The following is a 19,555-nucleotide window of genomic DNA, read 5'->3' as shown; positions in this document are numbered from 1 at the left end:
TCTGATACTTTTTTAAAAATAAGTACTGGTACCCACAATGCAAATACTAACCAGTGGGGGAACAATTATATAGAAGTTCCGCAAATGCATATTCTTTGGACTGCGGAACTCAGGAGCAAATACATCCACAAGCATTTTGAAGTACTCCGTTCCTTCTGCAAAGTTACGCGCGAGGTCACCGAGGACAGAGTCCAACTGCCTGCAAAGGATAAGCAATGTGTTACCTGGTTTCTGCTAGAAGTTTCTTTGCTTACTCACCCCTTGGGGTAACAACCCTCTCCACCCTTTCGCTACACTCACAATCCAGTATTCGGACCAGAGTGTCCAAGATTACACCCTAGCTCTACAGCCACCTTGAATCATGCTTCTTGGTTTAATTTTCTCAAAAAAGGTCTATGAATAGAATACTTGCATCTGTTTTTCCTAAGGCCCCGAACATTCTGAAAGTAGGTATCAGGCATGTGGTGAGTAAAGTTTGTTAGCCTTTAAGTCACAAGGATTCTATCAAGAAACCTGGTTCTAACAGTCTATTAGTACCAATGTCACTTCGCATTCTTAAAACAACTGCTTCTACTTTCTCTGCTTTAAAGAAGAGCAAATATTTTTGTATAAAGTCAGTTGGACTGTTAACACACACACACAAAAATGCAACTAATAACTGCATTTATAACTTTGAAATTACAACTCTCTCATCCCATTCCTTGCCCGGGACCTCAAAAGCATGATGTTAGGGTACCTTGCTGCTTTTTGTGTTTCTTCCGAGAGTCCTTCTTCTTTCACCAGCTCTTCAAAGTTAACGATATCTTCCAGATCAGGAACAAACCTGAAAACTTACTGTTTGTTAGGATTATGCTCAACTATGTTCACTGAAGTATCTACCATAATTTATAATTTAGTTAATTTAGTCTTCTGGGCTCAAACTACTTACTTGAAGTTATATCATATCTGCTATACCATTCTTATCCAGGCACTATTACACACACATTATTTGTACTTCTGCTTTTACAGGCTACCATCTCCTCTCTCTAGCACTTGCTGCCCTTGGTAACTGTAAGCTTACTATTATTTGCAAGAAAACCAAGTATTTCTTTGTATGTAAAAGTCACTATGTTTTAATGACCTTATATAAACACAATCATCTATACAGAACGAAGTATCAAAGAACTGTTTTTTCCAAGTTCCTCAAGGCTTGTATTATTTTTCCTTAATGCACCCTTGAAGTGATTAATGTCAGGAATTACTGACTTAATTAACACCTAATGACTTACATGTACATTCTGTTAACTCTTTTGCAGAGTTTTTCCATAGAATTTGTTTGATTTTTAGTGGTTTATGGAATGATTGTACACTTCTGAATTCCAGCACTGTTTTTGATAATTCTGCTTCAATGAAGGTGTAAAAACAGACCTTTTCAAAATTTATGCGGGATGATTAAGAACCTAGGGAATATCAGCATGAATAGGGAGCAAAGGAATGAGAAGGAACAAACAGAAAAATTAAATATTTGTGGAAGTACCTAATTGCACTACTACAGCAGTGAAGTCCACCAGATCTTATCATTCGTACATAACCCATAGCATTGCCTTTAAAAACAAGAAAAAACAAGGAAGTAATTTATAATTACTTAAATACATACACACTCTTCATAACTCCTATAAGCTCCAAAGTGTAAATTAAAGTTGCCATATAGTTCTGGCAAAGAAACTGTTCTGAAAGCCAAATCTAAAAAGTTACATTGAACCCTGATATCAAAAGTCTAAGTAGAGAAATAAAACACAAATGCATCATCTAGCAAGGTTGTGTTCACTTTTGTGATAGCATAAGGGCCAAATAGTACAAACTCTTTCCACTGGGCACATTAAACACTTGTGCAGGACTGATCTGAACTTGCATCTACAGCACCAGTGGCTGAAAATACCATTGTAATGTCATGCATCACTCGGAGTTACTTCAGCTGGATATATGGCCATTTTCTGAAATATATGAACTTAAGAGTAATATTTTTTTACTATGAGTGTAAAAAAAATCTGGATAAAAGTCAGTTCATAACATAAAGAAAAGAACTTAAAAGGAAATGGGGATCTATGCAAGCTGTAGCTATACTTGCAAGGCCATTTCTGTGTGATTAGATGAGAGTATTTATTTCACATGGGCTACAAGTGAAGTACTTTCCATCTGACTGGAATTAAATCTAGTTTTAGCCTGAGCTAAAAGTTCAGTTACTAGACAATGAAGATCTATTCCATTTAATAACATTTACAACATTTTCTTAGATAGCATTTCATACCAATTTGACTTATGAGTTGTCTGAACTGGTCAAGATAGCTCTGGCCATCCGGGGTTATTCCAAGTTTCCTGATGCCACGGTTGAATTTATCTGCTCTTTCAAATGGATACTAGAAAAATATTTTAGAATAATTTGTAAGAATAATTACCTATCTTTAAACAAATTTTTTTCATCACATCAATACAATTATATTTGCAATGTATTCCTACCTCACATCTACGGCTTGATTTTTTTTTTATAAATTATACACCTGCCTGTCTATATTAGTTCACAAAAGTCATCTGGCTAAGTCACTTCTGCAAGCTGAGAAGTGAAACAGAAGTGTTACTGTGAACAAGAAAGTAAAAGAAATAAGCACTTGACATACAAAGAAGCTGCCAGTCTATTTTGCTAAATACATTGTCTCTTGCATTTTTGAGAAATCAGTTTTCCAGCATGGAAGATGACACCCCAGTCCCCAAATCTTGACATACTCGAATAAGTGCTACACGTTCACATCATTTTGGATTCAATTTGAATAATCTTATTATTCAAAACAGAAAACAACTGTTAAGCATGATTTGGACCAGAAGTTTAGAACCTCCAATGGATTATGACTCCATCAAATCATTGTTTTCAGGTCACCAAGAGAATGATTTTAGCCTACCTCATATTTACAGAGCAGCCAGAATGAAACAAAGCCATCCTGAATACAGACATTTATATCACTACATTTTGCTAGGACAAAAGCTATCACTTTGTCTAAAGATGCACATTTAAATAATAGGAATGTTATGGTTTGGTGCACCTTCGGTCACATGAAAGTAGCACTTCTTTTAGCCAAGTTACTCTCAATCCTTCAAAAATTATTATACCTTGTGATCATTTTGATCCTTGACTTCCCTGAAGAATCTGATGTCTTTGATAAGTCTGGATTTAATATGTTCATCATACATGAACTGGCTAAAAATATAAAACTTTTTCCTCAAAAACTGGTAAGTGAAATTTACCTAGAAGAAAAAAAAAAAAATAGTCAGATCAAGAAAGTTAGCAAAATAACAAGCGTATCTAGCAACCCATCTTCAGTAGATTACCAAGTCACTTGTATGTATATGGAAACTTCTACTCAGTTTACTTCAATTTTTTATTCTCAACCTATCTTTTCAATTTCACTGGTTTAAAAGAATAAAGAAAACCCTTCTCCTGGAAGGCCTACTCTCTTCCAGGAAGGGCAGGGGGACCAAGGGACAAGTTAGCTATTTCAGTTCGATGACCTGCCCTACACAGCCATTAGTTTGTGTTTGGAATATCCTGTAACTGTCCTTTTGAAGCAATACAAACCTTTTGAAGTTGAAAAGGGCAGACAAGCTCAACTTCCTCAGTCAAGTTGTGGAATCTGCATAATCTCCTGACACATCTTTTCACTTCCTCAAAGTTTTGTAAAACACTTCCCCATAAGGCAGAAGCACACTCCCACCCTACGCAACTCAATTACTTCTCATGTCTGCATAAATAACTTTACTCACAGTCAGAAGTGACTAAATCTACAACACCAGGAAATAAAGTGAGTAACAGCATTTTTCTGAGTAACTGATGTCCCTGTTCTCAGAAGAATAGTGCAAGGGAAGTTACTTCCAATAGTGCAAGAAATCATGAAATCCTTACTTTTCTAATCATTGCAGCTTTTATATAGTAGTGACTGGACAGTGGGTTCAATATTTCAGCAAGTTTTTTGTTTGTTTGTTTTGGGGTTTTTTTGATAGGGCCAGAAGAATGGGAAAAAGAAAACAGCAAAGAGGTAGAAAGAAGTTGAGCAGCAGACTGGAAAGCACCAACTTGGGAACCACAGTGATAACTTCCTGCTGCAGTAGGCATGCCACAGAAAGTGCCCTTATCTATCTTGCAAAGAGGTAGATGCCTTTGGCTAGTTAAAATGACCACCTACACTACAGACATTAAAAGCATGGCAGTAAGAAGTCGCAGCCTTCCAATAAATGATCAGAGATCTGTAGCTGTTATTTTGCAGATTGAAAAACTGAGGATTAGCTTAATTACAAGAGGAACTTAAAAAAATTAACATTGCATTTCTTCAAGATTTGCTTTAACTGCAGCAAAAGTATCCGTCTACTAAGTGTTAATAAGGAGAAACTTAGAGCATGCTAATTTATGCAGACAGCTTAGAAATTGAAATTTTACTATGCTAGTTTGATAAGTATTATTTATCTTTACTGAAATCCAGAGTCCCACCAGAACATCTATATCATCATTGATGTGGTTTTAGATCTCTTCATTAACTTTTATGTAACAACTGGAAGTGGCATACGTCTCAAGAGGTTGCGACATTGATTTGTGTCACATCCAAGAACTGATTTTTTTTTTTTTATTAATACACACAGAGAACATTATTATTGCATTATTAAAATTGCACAACCAAATAAACCATTAGGAGATACAAGAGTTTGGAATCTTTTGTGCGCTATTAAAAAAAATCCAACAGCAGTCCAAAAGATACTCACTGTTGTGTTCATTATTCCTGTTCCATGAGTTCGAATTGAATTAGCAATGTGTCGGATATTGATAGTGTTCAAGTGTTTGTTATTACTTGTTCTTTCAATGAAGATCTGAAAGGCAGGAGGAGAAAAATGAGGTTATTTACCCAAAACTGATTCTGTGATAAATTATCAATCTAGGTAGCCCATTCCCTATTTTGTACTTTTGACCCCACTATATACCATGGCAATGAGTTCCACTACTGAATTATGTGCTATGAGAAAAAGTACTTCCTTTTCTTGAAGGAAGCTGCTCATTTTTGTAGTGGGCTCCTCATTTTCACATAGTGAGAAACCACAAAGGTTTGTTCCCTGTACATGTTCTCCATGTCATTCACTGCTTCATCTCTCTAATAACCCATTTTCAGATACCCTTTCTTCAAGTTGAAAAATCATATACTTAGTATGTCCTTATAAAGCACCCAATTATCCTTGCTGCCTTCTCCTAGCTTCACTGGAATATTTGACATGGAGTGATGCTACTGGCACACTGTACTCAAAATATGCTTAGAACATTCTCTGAGACCTATCTACAGCATCCCCAAAGATGTTTTTCTAGAGCAGCAATAGCTATTTTACAGCTTGTTATTATGTATGTTCAGCTTGGGTTTTTCTTACATGTATACTACTCTGCATTTCTCAAACCCTTCAAATCAGAGCCAAATCCAGGAAGAAGTATGGGATGTACCTTACCTGATTATTCAGATTGTAGAGGTAGCGGGATACAAAAACATGAATATTTCTCATGATTTCCAAAACATCCAGACCCTGAAACAATATTATCTATTGAGAATTATTATGATAAAAAATTCTCAAAAACTACTGACATGCCTAACCACTAAGATGCACAAATACTATTTCTGTAGTTACTTGAAAGCATTTTAGAAAGCAATGTTTTCGCTTTGCACAATGAAGAATCTTTTAACAATTTTCCTTCAGTGTCTGTAAGATAATTCTTACATGAGAAAAAAGCTGCTTAGCTCACGTTTTAACATTTACACTTCTGCTGGTTTTTTTCCAGCTTCCCCTGAAAGTAAGGAATCCTCCAGTCTATTCCACAAGCCCCAATTAAAAAAAAAAAAAAAAAAAAAAAAAAAAAGAGAGATTTGGCTGTTCTCAGATTCCAGAAAATGGAATCTTGCCTTAGAAATTTCTATAGACACATAGATTTCTACAGAGACATAAGCAACTAGCTACTTTTTGATATCATTTTGCCCAACCTGTCTAGAAGACTGAAGTTTTGTATTTACAATATATGTTTTACAATTGTTAAGCTTGAAGGAGTCCCTTTAGTATCCCTGTGCATAGGGAGAATGCCATTTAATCTATACACTCTACTTCCAGTTGTGCCAAGGATTTTATCAGGATTTTTCTGGGGCTGGGGGGAATGGAGTGTGAGGTATCTTTGTCTTGAAGTAAAGCTCATACCAGAATGAATGTTATGAAACCAATGTTGTGAAGTGACTTAATTCTTTATAACATGATGGCCAAATACTACCAATAGAAAGCTAAAGCCAGAAATAGAAACTAATCCACAGCACTTTCGTACCAAGAAGCAAAGCAGCTAGAGTTTTTAGTTCTATGCCCTCTTTCAACATAGGAAGACACAGCCATCATGAACATTAGAAAAAAAAGAGGCTGTATTTCTAAGAGCTTTCACCGATGTGCTAACCCAAACGAGGGAATGAAGCCAACTGCCAAAAATATCTAAGATACTAAAACTCTTGAAGGCAATTCTTCAGAAATATGCAACTTTATTTCTTTTGCACCGATCCTGTAACAGTTAATGCCTTCACCATTAACTTGATGAAACTACAACTCTACTCTGTATATAACCATGTTTAGCAGTTTCTAGGAGGCACTGAGTCACTCTCCTACTAAGCTAAGTATAGATGTCCCAAAGTCCTCAATGTCCAGCCTGTGAAACAGTTTCTCTTGATGATCACTAAGCAGAACCTGCTGAGAAGCAAGCAATAAACCAGGGAGAAGACCCACCATTCAAAGGTCGTTCCAGATGTATCACTTGCCAAATTGCTGATACTGAATTTTCAAGAAAACATTCTCTGACTTTGTACACCCAATTTCATTTTAGTAAATCTTATGTTAAAAAAATGAATGATACAAGTCCAACATGAAATTAACTGATATTGGTATTATCTCCAAAGGTATATAAAGATCCTGTCTCAGAAGTTAACCAGAAATTAAAGGTCACTTATTCCAAAGAGTTCTCTAATCTTGGGTACTTTCATTTTAACGACTCAGTCCTTTGAATAGCTAGCTACTATGACAGTGTAATGGAACAAATGATATTCATATCTGGTGGGCACTGTACCTGTTCCAGAGTCTGGCTCGGAAGATGTGCTTCAGTCATACTCAAACCATAGCGTTGAGTTGCTAGGTTTCTCATTTCACTGTAGGTGGCCCAGTCATGAAGAGCTACAGTTGTTAAGTTGTAGAAGGTCTTGTCCAAATAGTGAGTTACATAAGCTGTAAACACAGAAAGATTAACTGAAATAATACTACCTATTTAGTTAGGGAAGTGTGGAAAAAAGTGAAAAGATATACTAAGCCAAAGCGTAACAAAGGTGAAAGTAATGGAATCAAGCAAATGTATAACTCCTCACCTTTTATGTCAATGAATCGATTGAAAAAACGTATTGGGTTCAGAAAGAAGAAGTGAGCTAGATCCTTCATACCAACTCTGAAGGGGTTTCTGTCATCGAGCTTTAAGTGTGTATGAACTGATAAGCGCAGGTCCTTTTCTATCTCTTTACATAATTTGTCCAGCAAATGCTATTCAGGGAAGTAAAAAAACCAAAAAGTCACATTCCGTGTCCACTTACAATGCTCTGCCAGCAGAACTAACATACCTCTCTCCAGAGATACATAAAAGATTGATTAAACTAGTGAAGACAGCTTTGCTTTGGCAGGGCCATACATTTCAAAGTGAATCAATACTTGGGAACTAGAAGGATATTTATTTCCTGTGTTCTTGTTCTAGTACACAATAGCAAGAGAAAGCTACACAGCTCAGAAAAAGGTAAATGTTTAGCTACCTAATGCCATTCTGTATATGATTAAAACTTCCACGAAGGAGTTTAACACAATTTAAACTTAAGTATTCTCACTTCTCATCTTAAGGAGAACCAGGCTAAGAGCTATCTATCTAGATAATAGTAAGACCCAAGTCAGTGAGGAAGAGTCTTGCAATAAGCAATCTGGCCTGACTTTCTGCAGAATATGTAGTGTTTGGTTTTGAACTAGTCAAAAAAGAGTGGTTCAAAGGTTAAAACCTAGGACTTGGGAAATGTGAATTCACATTTTCTCTCTGTCAAACATCCCTTGTAATTCTAGATAATAATTCACTAAAGAGGCCAGCTACATTTACAGAGCCTTCACTACTAAAAGCCATGCATACATACTAAGAACATGAGTACTTATTTTGGGCGTTCATACAAGCAGAAGCTAATGTGACAAAAGGCACTCCTGTCTGCAGAGTCAAATCCGTAACTGAGGTTTTGCCAATTTATGCAATTAGAGTGCCGTATTTTCATGTTCCCAGCCAACAGAGATACCATTAACAACAGGTCTTAAATAACCAAAATCATCAAGTGAACACTTTCTTATTTATTAAAATACTTCACACCAACCTCAAAGGTCTCTGCTATTTTTATAGATCATATTGGGTTTGGTACAATAGATGCTGACCTATAAGATATTCCAAGCATAGCATTGCCTTTCATTTCTATTCACAACAAATTACCTCATTGAGCACTTCCATGATTTCTTTGTCATAGCATTCCAGAAGCACCTCGTAAGATTCTAAGTGTCTTGCCTGCATCATAGCAGGTACACAGTCCCGTAGTGCACTAAACATATACTGGAAAAAGAAACTCTTATGCTTAACGAACAGATTGACAGACATATCAACAGTATCTCAAATAGTATTCAAAGCTAACAAACAAATCAAAATTGCTAGTCTTCCCACTTTTATTAAAAATAGACTTCATAAACCCTACTGAAGTTTCTTGTCCTTAACGTGTTCATCTGAAGTATTTAGGTCCTACGGATCCATTTACTGGAAGGTCATAATTATTAGCTATTTCATCTGAAATTATTTGCACTATATTCATTTTAGTACTGTAACTGACCATGGCATGCACAACACTGGAACAGATGATTGATTTTTATCAGGATTAGCATGCCAAAGTATGATTCACTTCTTGCAGCAAATACTTGATCCTTCAAAGAGGGGAGGAGAGATGGGGGGTGGAAAAAGCTACAGGACAACTATCCCACACAGCATCACTGAACAGAGTGATACATGCTTTAGAAGTATGTAACCACAATGTGGAACAAAGGCTTTTAATGTTCAAGTCTAGCAAAAGGTCTTCATTTCAAATTAGAATGAATGAAGAGAGGAACAAAGAGACAGACACACAGACCCAGAGTTAACAATAGCAACCTGAGATTTTTAGAGCTATCTAACAGATATACTTTAATTAGATTTAGAACAAAGATTGCTTTTATATATCCTCCAGATTGAGAGATTTCTGCCTCAGTAGTAATTCTTGCCTGGGTTTAATTTTTTTTTTTTGAGCTTGTTCCTTAAGAATTTCAGTCTAAGCTTTACCCTCTTGTCCTCTGAATCCCTCCCACTACAGTGGCTTGTTAAACTAAGTTGCTAACATTATTACTTACATGCAGTCTAGCAGAATCAACTGCATTTTCATACACATCATCCAAATAGATTGGAAAGACTGCTCGATGCCAGTATAAGAAACGACAGTCACATTGTGCTCGAACTCTAGAATACAAGATTAATTATTAGACACAGATTGGAAGAAGCCATTCTTCTAACACAGTGATACTTATTTTAGTGTGTTTAAACTAAAGACAACTGCTTTTCAAGCCTAAGTTTTACATGGTTACTTTAATGTTCCAGATGCATTGTCCTTCAAAACAAAGTTCTTTAATGAAGAACTCTTTATTTCTTGTTTTCCACTAGGCTATTTATAAATAAAAGGTACCTGCTTTAGAAAAAAGGTCTACTCAGTCTCTGAAAGAATTAAACCTTACATTACAGCAAAATCCTAAATAACTACCTTCTTATTGCATGTGATTAGTAGCCTAGAGGTCATATTCTAGATTTGTCCTGTTAAGTCAAAAAAGAGAAACAGCCCTCTCCTGATACAACCTGTGTACAACACTTATCCCAGGAATTTATCCCATGAGTCATCCACTGAAGGTGTTTGTCTCTCTCCATAAAGTATGGATGGAACCCAGATACTCACCTGGCTTTCACATGGCCAACATCATGTAACTTGGGTGTCCACTGAAACTACAGCAGCAGTAAAACATGGTGTCACATGTGAACCAACGGCCTGATCTCCCAAACAGACTGGTATTAACCCAAACCCAAGAGTTATGAGTTAAGAGGAAGACTTTAGCTTAACATAAAGCCAAGTCATCCAAGAAAGTGACAGAATTTCTGAACAATCAGAGAAGTGGATTACCTAATTGGCAACAGTTAGGTAAAATATGACTTGCCCAAAGACCAGTGAGCTTCAGGCTTCACTCTGGAATTCTTTCTGCCCATCCCTAGTCTACAATACGTGCAAAAATCACCACCAGCATGCAGCTACCAGATTTTGCAATTCACACAGTGAAAATCCAGCTCCCCCAGTGACACTACACTGCCTTCTATATATTATGTGCCACTGCTTACCGCTCTGTAAGTTCACTGATCAAGTCTAGTTTTTTCAGAACTAACTGAAGGGGAATGAGTTCTTCATCTTTAAAAGTTTTCTGTACAAATGAAGGGGGAAAAAAAAGAAAGACAAAACAAGATTATATTTCTTTATAAGATACTACACCAAACAACTAAAGGTCTGGAACAATCATGGTACTTACCATCTGTGTTCCCACACTTAGTGCAAGGGAAACAATTAGTCGCCTCTGTTTTGTACTTGGCCCATTGAGGGTGTTCTCAGCCAACACCAAAGCAGAGAGGACATCCAGGCGTTGCTCACTGTACTTTTTATCAGAAATTACTCTTTTCTTGATAACAGAAAGACACAGAAATTCAGAGAAAAGTTACCTAAGCGCAAAAGCAATAGCTCACCTCTTCTTTCCAAAGCTTATGGACTTGTCATAAATTGAGTATTTCTGCAAGCAAATTATGTTTTGCGAACAGAGCTAACTGAATCCAGATTTGCTTACTATCAATTCAGTGGTATTACCTAGCTATACACTTTGAATATGCGATGTTCAGTATGAACATGGGTCAGGTCATACAGTACACAGATACTGTGCAAGCTGCATGTGACTGCATGCCAGTTTTAGTTCTAAGGTACATGGGATTTAAAATTTTTAATTATCAGTGACTCCCTGTTGTTGGTAACAAAATTCAGTTTACAGCTGAGCAGCCAGAAGATGTATGAACATGGTAATAATGATAACTTGCAATTTTCTACAAATTCTAATTTATCAGAAAGATTAAGTGCAAATACATTTGCATGAACAAATGAAGGGAACCAAGTCTTCTGGCTAAGAAGCTGAAGTAACAGACATATTTGTGAGCAGCAGCATAACTCAGAAGAGGTACAGTTTGACAAAAGAGTTAAAGAAAACCTCTTCTGATTCCGAGAAAGTATGTTCAACATGAAGCTCCTAACCTTACATGCTGAAGCTATGTTAGGTATATGCCTTAGATCTTACACCACTTAGAAAAAAAAAGTGGAGCAGATAAAAAAGATTAGTACTAGTGAACCCTTCTATTTACCAGCATTTGCCTTTTACATTTATTTTCTGAGAAGTACTCAAAATATCAAGAATTGTCCACAGATGTGTTCTCTTTGATACCCCTCAATTTACAAGTCTCAGCATATTTCTATGCTTTTAGAAATAATTTGTAATGCAATTACAGATAACATTTGGAAAGGTTAGGAAAGTTATCTAAATGTGTGTGAACTGTTTGTTTGAAGATAGTCTTTCTTAGTAGCTTTGAAGCTTGGAATTTCTTCAGTTCACACTACTCCTGATATATGTATGTACATATATATACAGATCTCTCTGTTTTTCAGAAGTACAACTTCTTTTTTTTTTTTACTTATGCTAGAAAATATGGAGATTCCAGATACATAAATCGAGACTGTGGCCAAGTAGAAGGAAAATTTAATAGCTGCACTGATATCAATAGCATACATCCTTTGTGATTCTGCTGCTGAATATGATGAAAGAATAAAACAATCAATAAGACATCAGAACAAGTATGCTAAAGTCTCACTTTCCCATTTGTCCTGAATTCAGAAATTCAAGATTTGATACGCAAAATGTATAGTAAACTGATCTTGTTTATAGAAGGATATAATATATAGGTACTACAGTGTCTCACCCTCAGAAGCCATTTTACCTCACAGCAAAATAGTGAATTTATGCCTGCGTTACTCCTGTAAGCCATCATGTATTAACCACTGCTATTTTGCCAAGCAGACAAAGATTTAAACAAACAACAGCCTGTTTGCTTAGACCTATAACAGATTGCTTTAAGAATGTGCATCAGAAGAGAGGTAAGAAAAGGTCAGTTTGTGAAAATCACTAGAAATAAAAAGAACACAAGAGGAACATGACAAGAGATGCAGCAGTTTAGAGGAAGAGAGGAACCATTCTTGGTCAAAACTAGGTAACCTTGTATGCTGTACAGTTTCTAGGGCAAAGCTCTGACCTACTGGAAAGCTTACATATCTGTCAATTATGATAGAGCACTACACTACAGATTTTGCAAAAGTAAGAAAAATAATTTAAAATTAAGATTTTTTTTTTAAACACTTAGATAGGAAGATTAATTATTTGAACTTGGATTACATACCTTGGCTACAGAAATAGAGTGAAGAGCCTGATACTGGAGATGCTGAGCGATGTGCGTCACGGAATCTGCCACAACCATACTTCTTCGGTAAAACATGTGCTCTATTGCCTAAAGTCGATCCCAAAACACAATAGTTCATGTAGTTACTGAAATTGTTGCCTTTAGAATTTGGCTTTATGCTGGCTGACTCATCCACACTGCAAATACAGACTCTTTCCACTTTGTAATGTACTGTTAGTAGTAGTTGCAATTAACCCTTAAAAACTGAGAAAAATCAAACCATTCAGGGGCATAAAAAAAGTTTCAGGATGATCTAAGTTTGGTTGATTTTTTTGTTTTGTTTTTTAAATAATCCAGTTCTCTTCACCATTGATTTCTGAACTTCTCTCAAAACAGAGTATCTTCCTTTTGGAAAAAGTACTAGGAAAAGTGCACAGTCCTGCACCTGTGGAGGAACAATCCCATACACCAATATATACTGGGAGTCATCCAGCTTGTAAGCAGCTTGGCAGAAAAGGACCTAGGGGTCCTGGTGGACTCCAAGTTGAATGTGAGCCAGCAGTATGCCCTTGCTGCAAAGAAGGCTAATGCATCATTGGCTGCACTAGACAAAGTATTGCCAGCAGGCTGAGGGAGGTGATCCTTCCCCTCTACTCAGCACTGGTAAGGCCACACCTGGAGTATTGTGCCCAGTTCTGGGCTCCTCAGTACAAGAGAGACATGAACATACTGGAGATAGTCCAGCCAAGGGCCATGAAAATAATTAAGGGACTGGAGCATCTCACATATGAGGAATGGTTGAGAGAGCTGGGACTGTTCAGCCTGGAGAAGAAAAGGCTGGGGGGGAGGGGGCACAGAATGTTATCAATGTATATAAATACCTGAAGGGAGGGTACAAAGAAGACAGAGCCAGGCTCTCTTCAGAGGTGCCCAGTGACAGGACAAGAGGCAATGAGCACAAACTGAAACACAGGAGATTCCCTCTGAGCATCAGGAAACACTTTCTTACTGTGAGGGTAACTGACCACTGGCACAGGTTGGTTGCCCAGGGAGGCTGTCGAATCTCCATCCTTGGAGATATTCAAAAGTCATCTGGACAGTCCTGGGCAACTGGCTCTAGGTGGCCTTGCTTGAGCAGGGGGAAGTTGGATCAGACAACCTCCATAAGTCCCTTCCAACCTCAATTATTCTGTGACACGAACTAAGGAAGCTGGTTAGACGTTACATAAAAATCAGTTCTAGCCCCCCAAATCTGTTCTCTAACCAAATCCAGTCTTGAAAAAGAAGCCATCCACGCAACAACATTTCCCATCTCAGGGGTTTTTTTAACATGTGATGTTTGATCAATGTTCTCTGTAAAAGCTTACATGAAATAAACAATTTTCATCCAGTGACCTACCTTCAGAAGTTCCACAAGTCTGCACAGAGCTTTCACTGAGGTTTTGGTCATAGGTTTTTGCATTGACATGTAGAGATTCATTGTAGTTTTAACGATGGTACTAAGACTGTATGCATAAAGAAAACCCTAAAAATAAAATGAGTACGGGGCGGGGAGGGGGGAAAAGAATATTTTCACAACATATCAATCAGATAAGTCCTCTCTGTTTTCTTTCATACATGATAGACAGCTAACTTTTGCCTTGTCACACTAGAGAACCTACCACTCCCCTTAATAAGCAAGCCTGGGATCCCAAAGCTGAATGAGACCCTTTTATTAGGCAGACATTATGAAACTGCCTATGAGTCATTAGATCACCTCATCATTAACCTCTTCTAGAGCCATTCAAATTAAACATAAGTCAGTGAATTAATCACACAGCCTCAAAGGTCTAAGAATTTCAGACCTATTGTAAACCAACCCAAACAAAGCCCATCCCCCCCCCAAAACAGCTTATCACAAAAACAATCTAAAACTTCCAGATTTCATGGAATAAATACACTGACAGTATTTACACAGTGCTACCCTTTCTAAACAGAACTGTCAATCCCACAATAAAAAAAAGTGCAATCATTTCTAAATCAATGTATGCTAAGCTTTTAAATACAATGTCAATTACATACAACATGACAAAAATGTTATTCAACTTATTTCAAAGGAAAAGTAGTAATAATAAAAAAGAGACTAGGAAAAGACAGCAAATGGTGTAGGAAACTCAATTCACTACAGAGCAAAATTTTAAGTCCACTGCAAATAATTCAAATATAAAAACCACAGATCCTAACACATGTATCTTTAGATATGGAAGATTCAGGATCATGCTTCTATCACACACCTATTCTCATCAGATTTCTGTCAGGCAGATAGATACATGAAAAACTAGCAAAAAATAAATTCAGAAATAAGATGCATCTTACATTAAGACTACATGCTGTTAGTAGGCCAAAAGAAAACCAGCTGCCTCGGAACGTAGTAAGATTCTTGCAAAGTACCATCACTAGGCAAAGCACAATGAAACAACACAAAGCCTTTACTGGAAGTATGTTCTGTGCTAAATAAAACTAAATTAGACATTGGTTCAGTCCAACTTATGTACCTCATGACTGACTCAAAAGGAAAAAAAAACCAAAGCCTTTACTACAATGGAAACAAAGCTTTCTTGATTTCTTAAGTCAAGAGAAAAATTCAAAAGTTTTAGCCACTGAGTTGTAGTCAGATTCACTTTCCCCACATGCCTTGTGGAAAGACCTTTTACAGATTTACTTAAAAGAACATCTACTGGGCATTTAAAGTTTTAGAAGAATTCCCACATTGTAAAATAACACACTGATGATCACTGAACTTCTGTGATTTCTTTTTACGTTCAACAACTTGCACCAAGACATGTTTGCTGCATCATTTGCTGCATCACCACGTTTAAAGACTGCACACCTGGATGAAGACATTGCAGCGGTTAGAAAGATCTTCAGCAAATTTATCGACACGTTGCTCCTTTGACAAGATAGATTCCATTTTTGTCATCCATGAGCTCACAAAAACATAGTATGACTGCATATCTCTGGAGAAGGAAACAAAGATTGTTGTTCACTTCAAATAAGAAGACTATGAGGATTTTCTTTTCTCTTTCCAAAGCTTAAATTCTTGCAAGGGAAACATGTTAAATCTTCTGTCCCCAAAATAATAACTCTCCATTCCCAGAAGTATCAGAACCTCATACCCATTTACATTTTAAATTCTCTATAGGCAAGTATTAGTTAGTCTGCCAATTATATCTGTACAAGCATACTGGAAAGATTCAATATAATTTATCTTTCAAGAGAACAAATGGCCCTCTTAGCAGTACATATACTACACTACTTTAAATTAAAACAATAAATAAAACTGCTAGAAAATGCTTTTAAACACTAGACAAAAAAAGTCCTACACTGATGTTAATTTTTTGCTCCAAGTTTTAATTTGTTATATACATATATATACACACACACATAAATATAACTTGTCATTACATCAATGCCAGACTGGACTGCTCTTAAATAACATAAATCTCCAGAAGTTAATCTGCTTAGATTACACTAGTTGTAATTAAATGCTTAAATAGAGTTCACTTTTAAAACTGCTATTTATTCCATGCTACAGAATTGTGACACTGCAATACTACTTATTGTAGCAGTTATAGCAGGAATGTATTCAGGTCATTGATTATGACATCAAAAAATTACACTTTAAGGAGTACTCGTATTTAAGGCAACAGTCCAATTACCAAAGGCAGGGCAAGAATTTGTAAAAAAGCAAGAAAAAGGTATTGGCAGAATTCAAATCAGCAGATGCAAAATCTAGATTTTATTACAATATCCTCAAAATTGCGCGTCCAAAGAAGGCCAAAGCAGCTGGTGAAGGGTCCAGAGAACAAGTCCTATGAGGAGTGGCTGCTCACGGGAGACCTTACTGCTCTCTACAACCTCCTTTCAGGTGGTTGTAGCAAGGTGGGTGTCTATCTCTTCTCCCAGGTAAGAAGCAATAGGACAAGAGGAAATGGCCTCAAGTTGCACTGCCCAAGGAAGTGGTTAAGTCACCATCCCTGGAGGTATTTAAGGGACATGTAGATGTGGCGCTTAGGGACATGGTTTATTTAGTGGTGGACTTGGCAGTGTTGGGTTTACAGTTGGACTCTGACCTTAGAGGTCTTTTCCAACCTAAACGATTCTATTATTTTATGAAATATCTGTGAATACCAAGACCTTTTTTTTCAACCTTTTCTTAATCTTAAGAGCTGTGACACATGAGTTGTACCACTGCCCAAGACCAGAAGCAAAGCAACAGTGCAATTATGCTCCATCCAGGAATTAAAGCCCAGGAAAGAATTCAGTCAGAGCTCTTGACTCTTCCTGTGGATGCAGGGACATAAACCAGGAAGAGGTAGATTGAAACAGAAACTGGGTAGTAGTGAAAATAATCTGCCAGAGGATCATGAAGGCATGGAGTTGCTTTGCCCGCCCCCCCCCCCCCCTTCCCCTCCAACCCAGTTCTGTCAGCTTGCATACAGGGTTGGAAGACAACCTGCAAAATCCAAGTTTCTACTTCTATTCCACAGACCCCATTTTCCACCTTCTTATTTTGGTCTGCAACATAAACAGAAATCTTAGCCCTGTTATCTCCCTATGCAGTGCAGCACACTTGCTCATAAGACTGACAACTAAAAAAAATTCCAACTCATCTTTAAACGTATTTTGAAAAGAACTTAGAGAAGGAAGTAACCTGCAAACTACATGCAGAGCACAAAACAAGAGAAGCCTTTTCCAATACAGATAATTTCAAAGACCATTAAACAAGCAATTAAAACAGTCATGAAGAAAGAAAAGCTTGCAAAGAAAGTATCATCACCAGAGAAAAACTCTTCTATAAGCCTGCTAGCAACTTACCTCCAACACATAGAAAGAAGAGAGCCCTAATAGAAAACAAAGCAGCTTAGGTTACTAGACACTCGTTTAAAAAAAGGAAGTTGAAAGTATGGAAATAGAAATAACTGCAACAATCAAATATTTAGAACTGCCAGGAACGTTGTTATTTTGGTGACATAACACACATTCTTCTGAAAGCATGACATGAAAAAAAGCTTAGTTTTGACCAACACTTTTTCAGCAACATTAACACACACATATTGCTGCAGTGAGGTGGAAAAGTTAACACCACTGAGCAACACTACACAACATGCTAGTACACTGAATGAAGAAATTCATGTGTTTATAAACTATTTGCCAAACAGCATCATGAAGCAGTATTTAGGAAGCATACTTGGTAAGTGACTGTGCCTTCTGCTGTAGAAAGTTCTCCCTTTGCATTTTAACTGTATGAATACTTTTCTTGTCCAGAAGTTTGGCAGCAGCTGGTATCTTCTGAATCAGGAAGTTGTCAGCAAACCAGATAATGTTAGCAGTTAATGTGATGGCTGGTACCTGGAACAGGGGGAAGAGAAAAAAGGGGATAAATACTACAAAGTAGCAATAAACATAAGTAACTACAACAAATACTATGCCACCATGCATGTCTCTTATGCATCTTTTGAAACATAACACACAATTCAGTTTATTTCTGCATAACCAGTTTCTACGAAGTATTATGTTCATGTTAAAAAAGGCCTGTCTCCTAGAAGTCCACTAAGGACACCACTAGCAAAATTATTACCACTCTCAGTGATTCTAGACAGCATTAGAGAATTTAATAATTTCTTAATACCACCTGATATGAAAAAGCTCCAATCACCTTTGGACTTAGAGGTCTTTCAAAATACATGTTTTCAGCCAAGGTCAAAACCCACAGCATTCAGTCCCACAATACTCATAACTTGAACTTTGTCCTCAGTGCCACACTAATCTTAAGAAAAATTTTAATGGTAATTTCAAGTTATTTTACCTTGCTGCTAAGTGAGCACACAGGTTTTAGACCATCTTTAACAGAAAATGGGGGGGGGGAATTATATAAAGTAGAAAAATCTTAATTCTGCTTTCTGACTTGTTTTGGTAAATTGTGTGTTCGTTCTTTTCCCAAGTCTGTGCTATGCTATGCAACTAAGAAAATTATCTACTTCATTACTGAAGATTTTTTTCCCCTCTTAATTATTGACAAAAGAATAAAGCATTCACCTTTTTACAGACATCCAACAATAACTTGTAGAATTTCTTGTCTATGGTCCGAAAAATCTGAAAATGCAGTACAAAGAGGCCACAGATGCCCACATATTTATCTCTCTGGTCAATTTCTGAAGGTTCACCTGCAGAAATACACTTGTTTTGAAGTCTACTCCCAGACAAACAATACAAACATTTTTAGAAACAGTGAAGCTGGCAGGAGAAGCATGAGCTTGCATTACCAAGTTTGGCTTCAACATTTGCAAAAGCTGTGCGAAGAGTATGAGCAAATTCTTCAGCAAACGTGCTATTCTTCGATACTGACACTCCACCATTTACAGAATCAAATTGTTGCTCTATACAGGCCTGAGCAAAAAGGAAAAAAAAGCATAACAATAATGCCATGAATTTTGGACCTTAAAAGAATACTGATTTTGGAAGAGAAAAATACTGCAAGAGCACATTAACTTCAGGTTGGTCTTAAATCAATCTTAAACTTCACAACATACAGATTTTTGACTATGCTTAAATTATTTAGTATAACAACAGAAAACATTTAAAACCTCTCTTATACCTAACATTAAAAAACCAAAACATTTTATTTACTTCACATTTCTGTTAAGGGGCATTTTTAAAGAAACCACTTGATGTGCCAGTGGTAAGAAACTAGATGCATATTTGCTTTATTACATTATAACATGTTACTAACTATCCATTAACTAAACAAGATTATCATGCAAGTTGCTTGTTGGATGTGGTTCATGAACTAGTAGCATAAAACCCCACACCACTGGTGGCGGTTTAAAA

At 36.8% G+C, this 19,555-nt stretch overlaps 1 protein-coding gene across 5 annotated transcripts in view; it reads right to left on the bottom strand.

Moving 5' to 3' along the window:
• Positions 1 to 19,555, bottom strand: part of WASHC4 (WASH complex subunit 4) — a 41,709-nt gene that overhangs the window by 6,755 nt on the left and 15,399 nt on the right. For all 5 annotated transcript variants that reach the window (XM_052790897.1, XM_052790899.1, XM_052790898.1 and 2 more), the window contains 19 exons: positions 18,991 to 19,114; positions 18,764 to 18,891; positions 17,916 to 18,076; positions 15,555 to 15,681; positions 14,085 to 14,210; positions 12,686 to 12,793; positions 10,729 to 10,875; positions 10,544 to 10,623; positions 9,517 to 9,622; positions 8,579 to 8,695; positions 7,440 to 7,608; positions 7,148 to 7,302; positions 5,509 to 5,583; positions 4,783 to 4,887; positions 3,142 to 3,276; positions 2,288 to 2,396; positions 1,517 to 1,583; positions 737 to 823; positions 52 to 199 (listed from right to left, as the gene is read on the bottom strand). In XM_052790897.1, the coding sequence (XP_052646857.1) occupies positions 52 to 199; positions 737 to 823; positions 1,517 to 1,583; positions 2,288 to 2,396; positions 3,142 to 3,276; positions 4,783 to 4,887; positions 5,509 to 5,583; positions 7,148 to 7,302; positions 7,440 to 7,608; positions 8,579 to 8,695; positions 9,517 to 9,622; positions 10,544 to 10,623; positions 10,729 to 10,875; positions 12,686 to 12,793; positions 14,085 to 14,210; positions 15,555 to 15,681; positions 17,916 to 18,076; positions 18,764 to 18,891; positions 18,991 to 19,114 (2,274 nt within the window). The remainder of the gene's footprint in view (positions 1 to 51; positions 200 to 736; positions 824 to 1,516; positions 1,584 to 2,287; positions 2,397 to 3,141; positions 3,277 to 4,782; positions 4,888 to 5,508; positions 5,584 to 7,147; positions 7,303 to 7,439; positions 7,609 to 8,578; positions 8,696 to 9,516; positions 9,623 to 10,543; positions 10,624 to 10,728; positions 10,876 to 12,685; positions 12,794 to 14,084; positions 14,211 to 15,554; positions 15,682 to 17,915; positions 18,077 to 18,763; positions 18,892 to 18,990; positions 19,115 to 19,555) is intronic.

The sequence above is a fragment of the Harpia harpyja genome, chromosome 6, assembly GCF_026419915.1.
Source record: "Harpia harpyja isolate bHarHar1 chromosome 6, bHarHar1 primary haplotype, whole genome shotgun sequence".
In the NCBI taxonomy this organism is placed as follows: Eukaryota; Metazoa; Chordata; class Aves; order Accipitriformes; family Accipitridae; genus Harpia; species Harpia harpyja.
The sequence above is the reverse complement of the archived record's forward strand: the minus strand, read 5'-3'. Positions and strand labels throughout refer to the sequence as shown.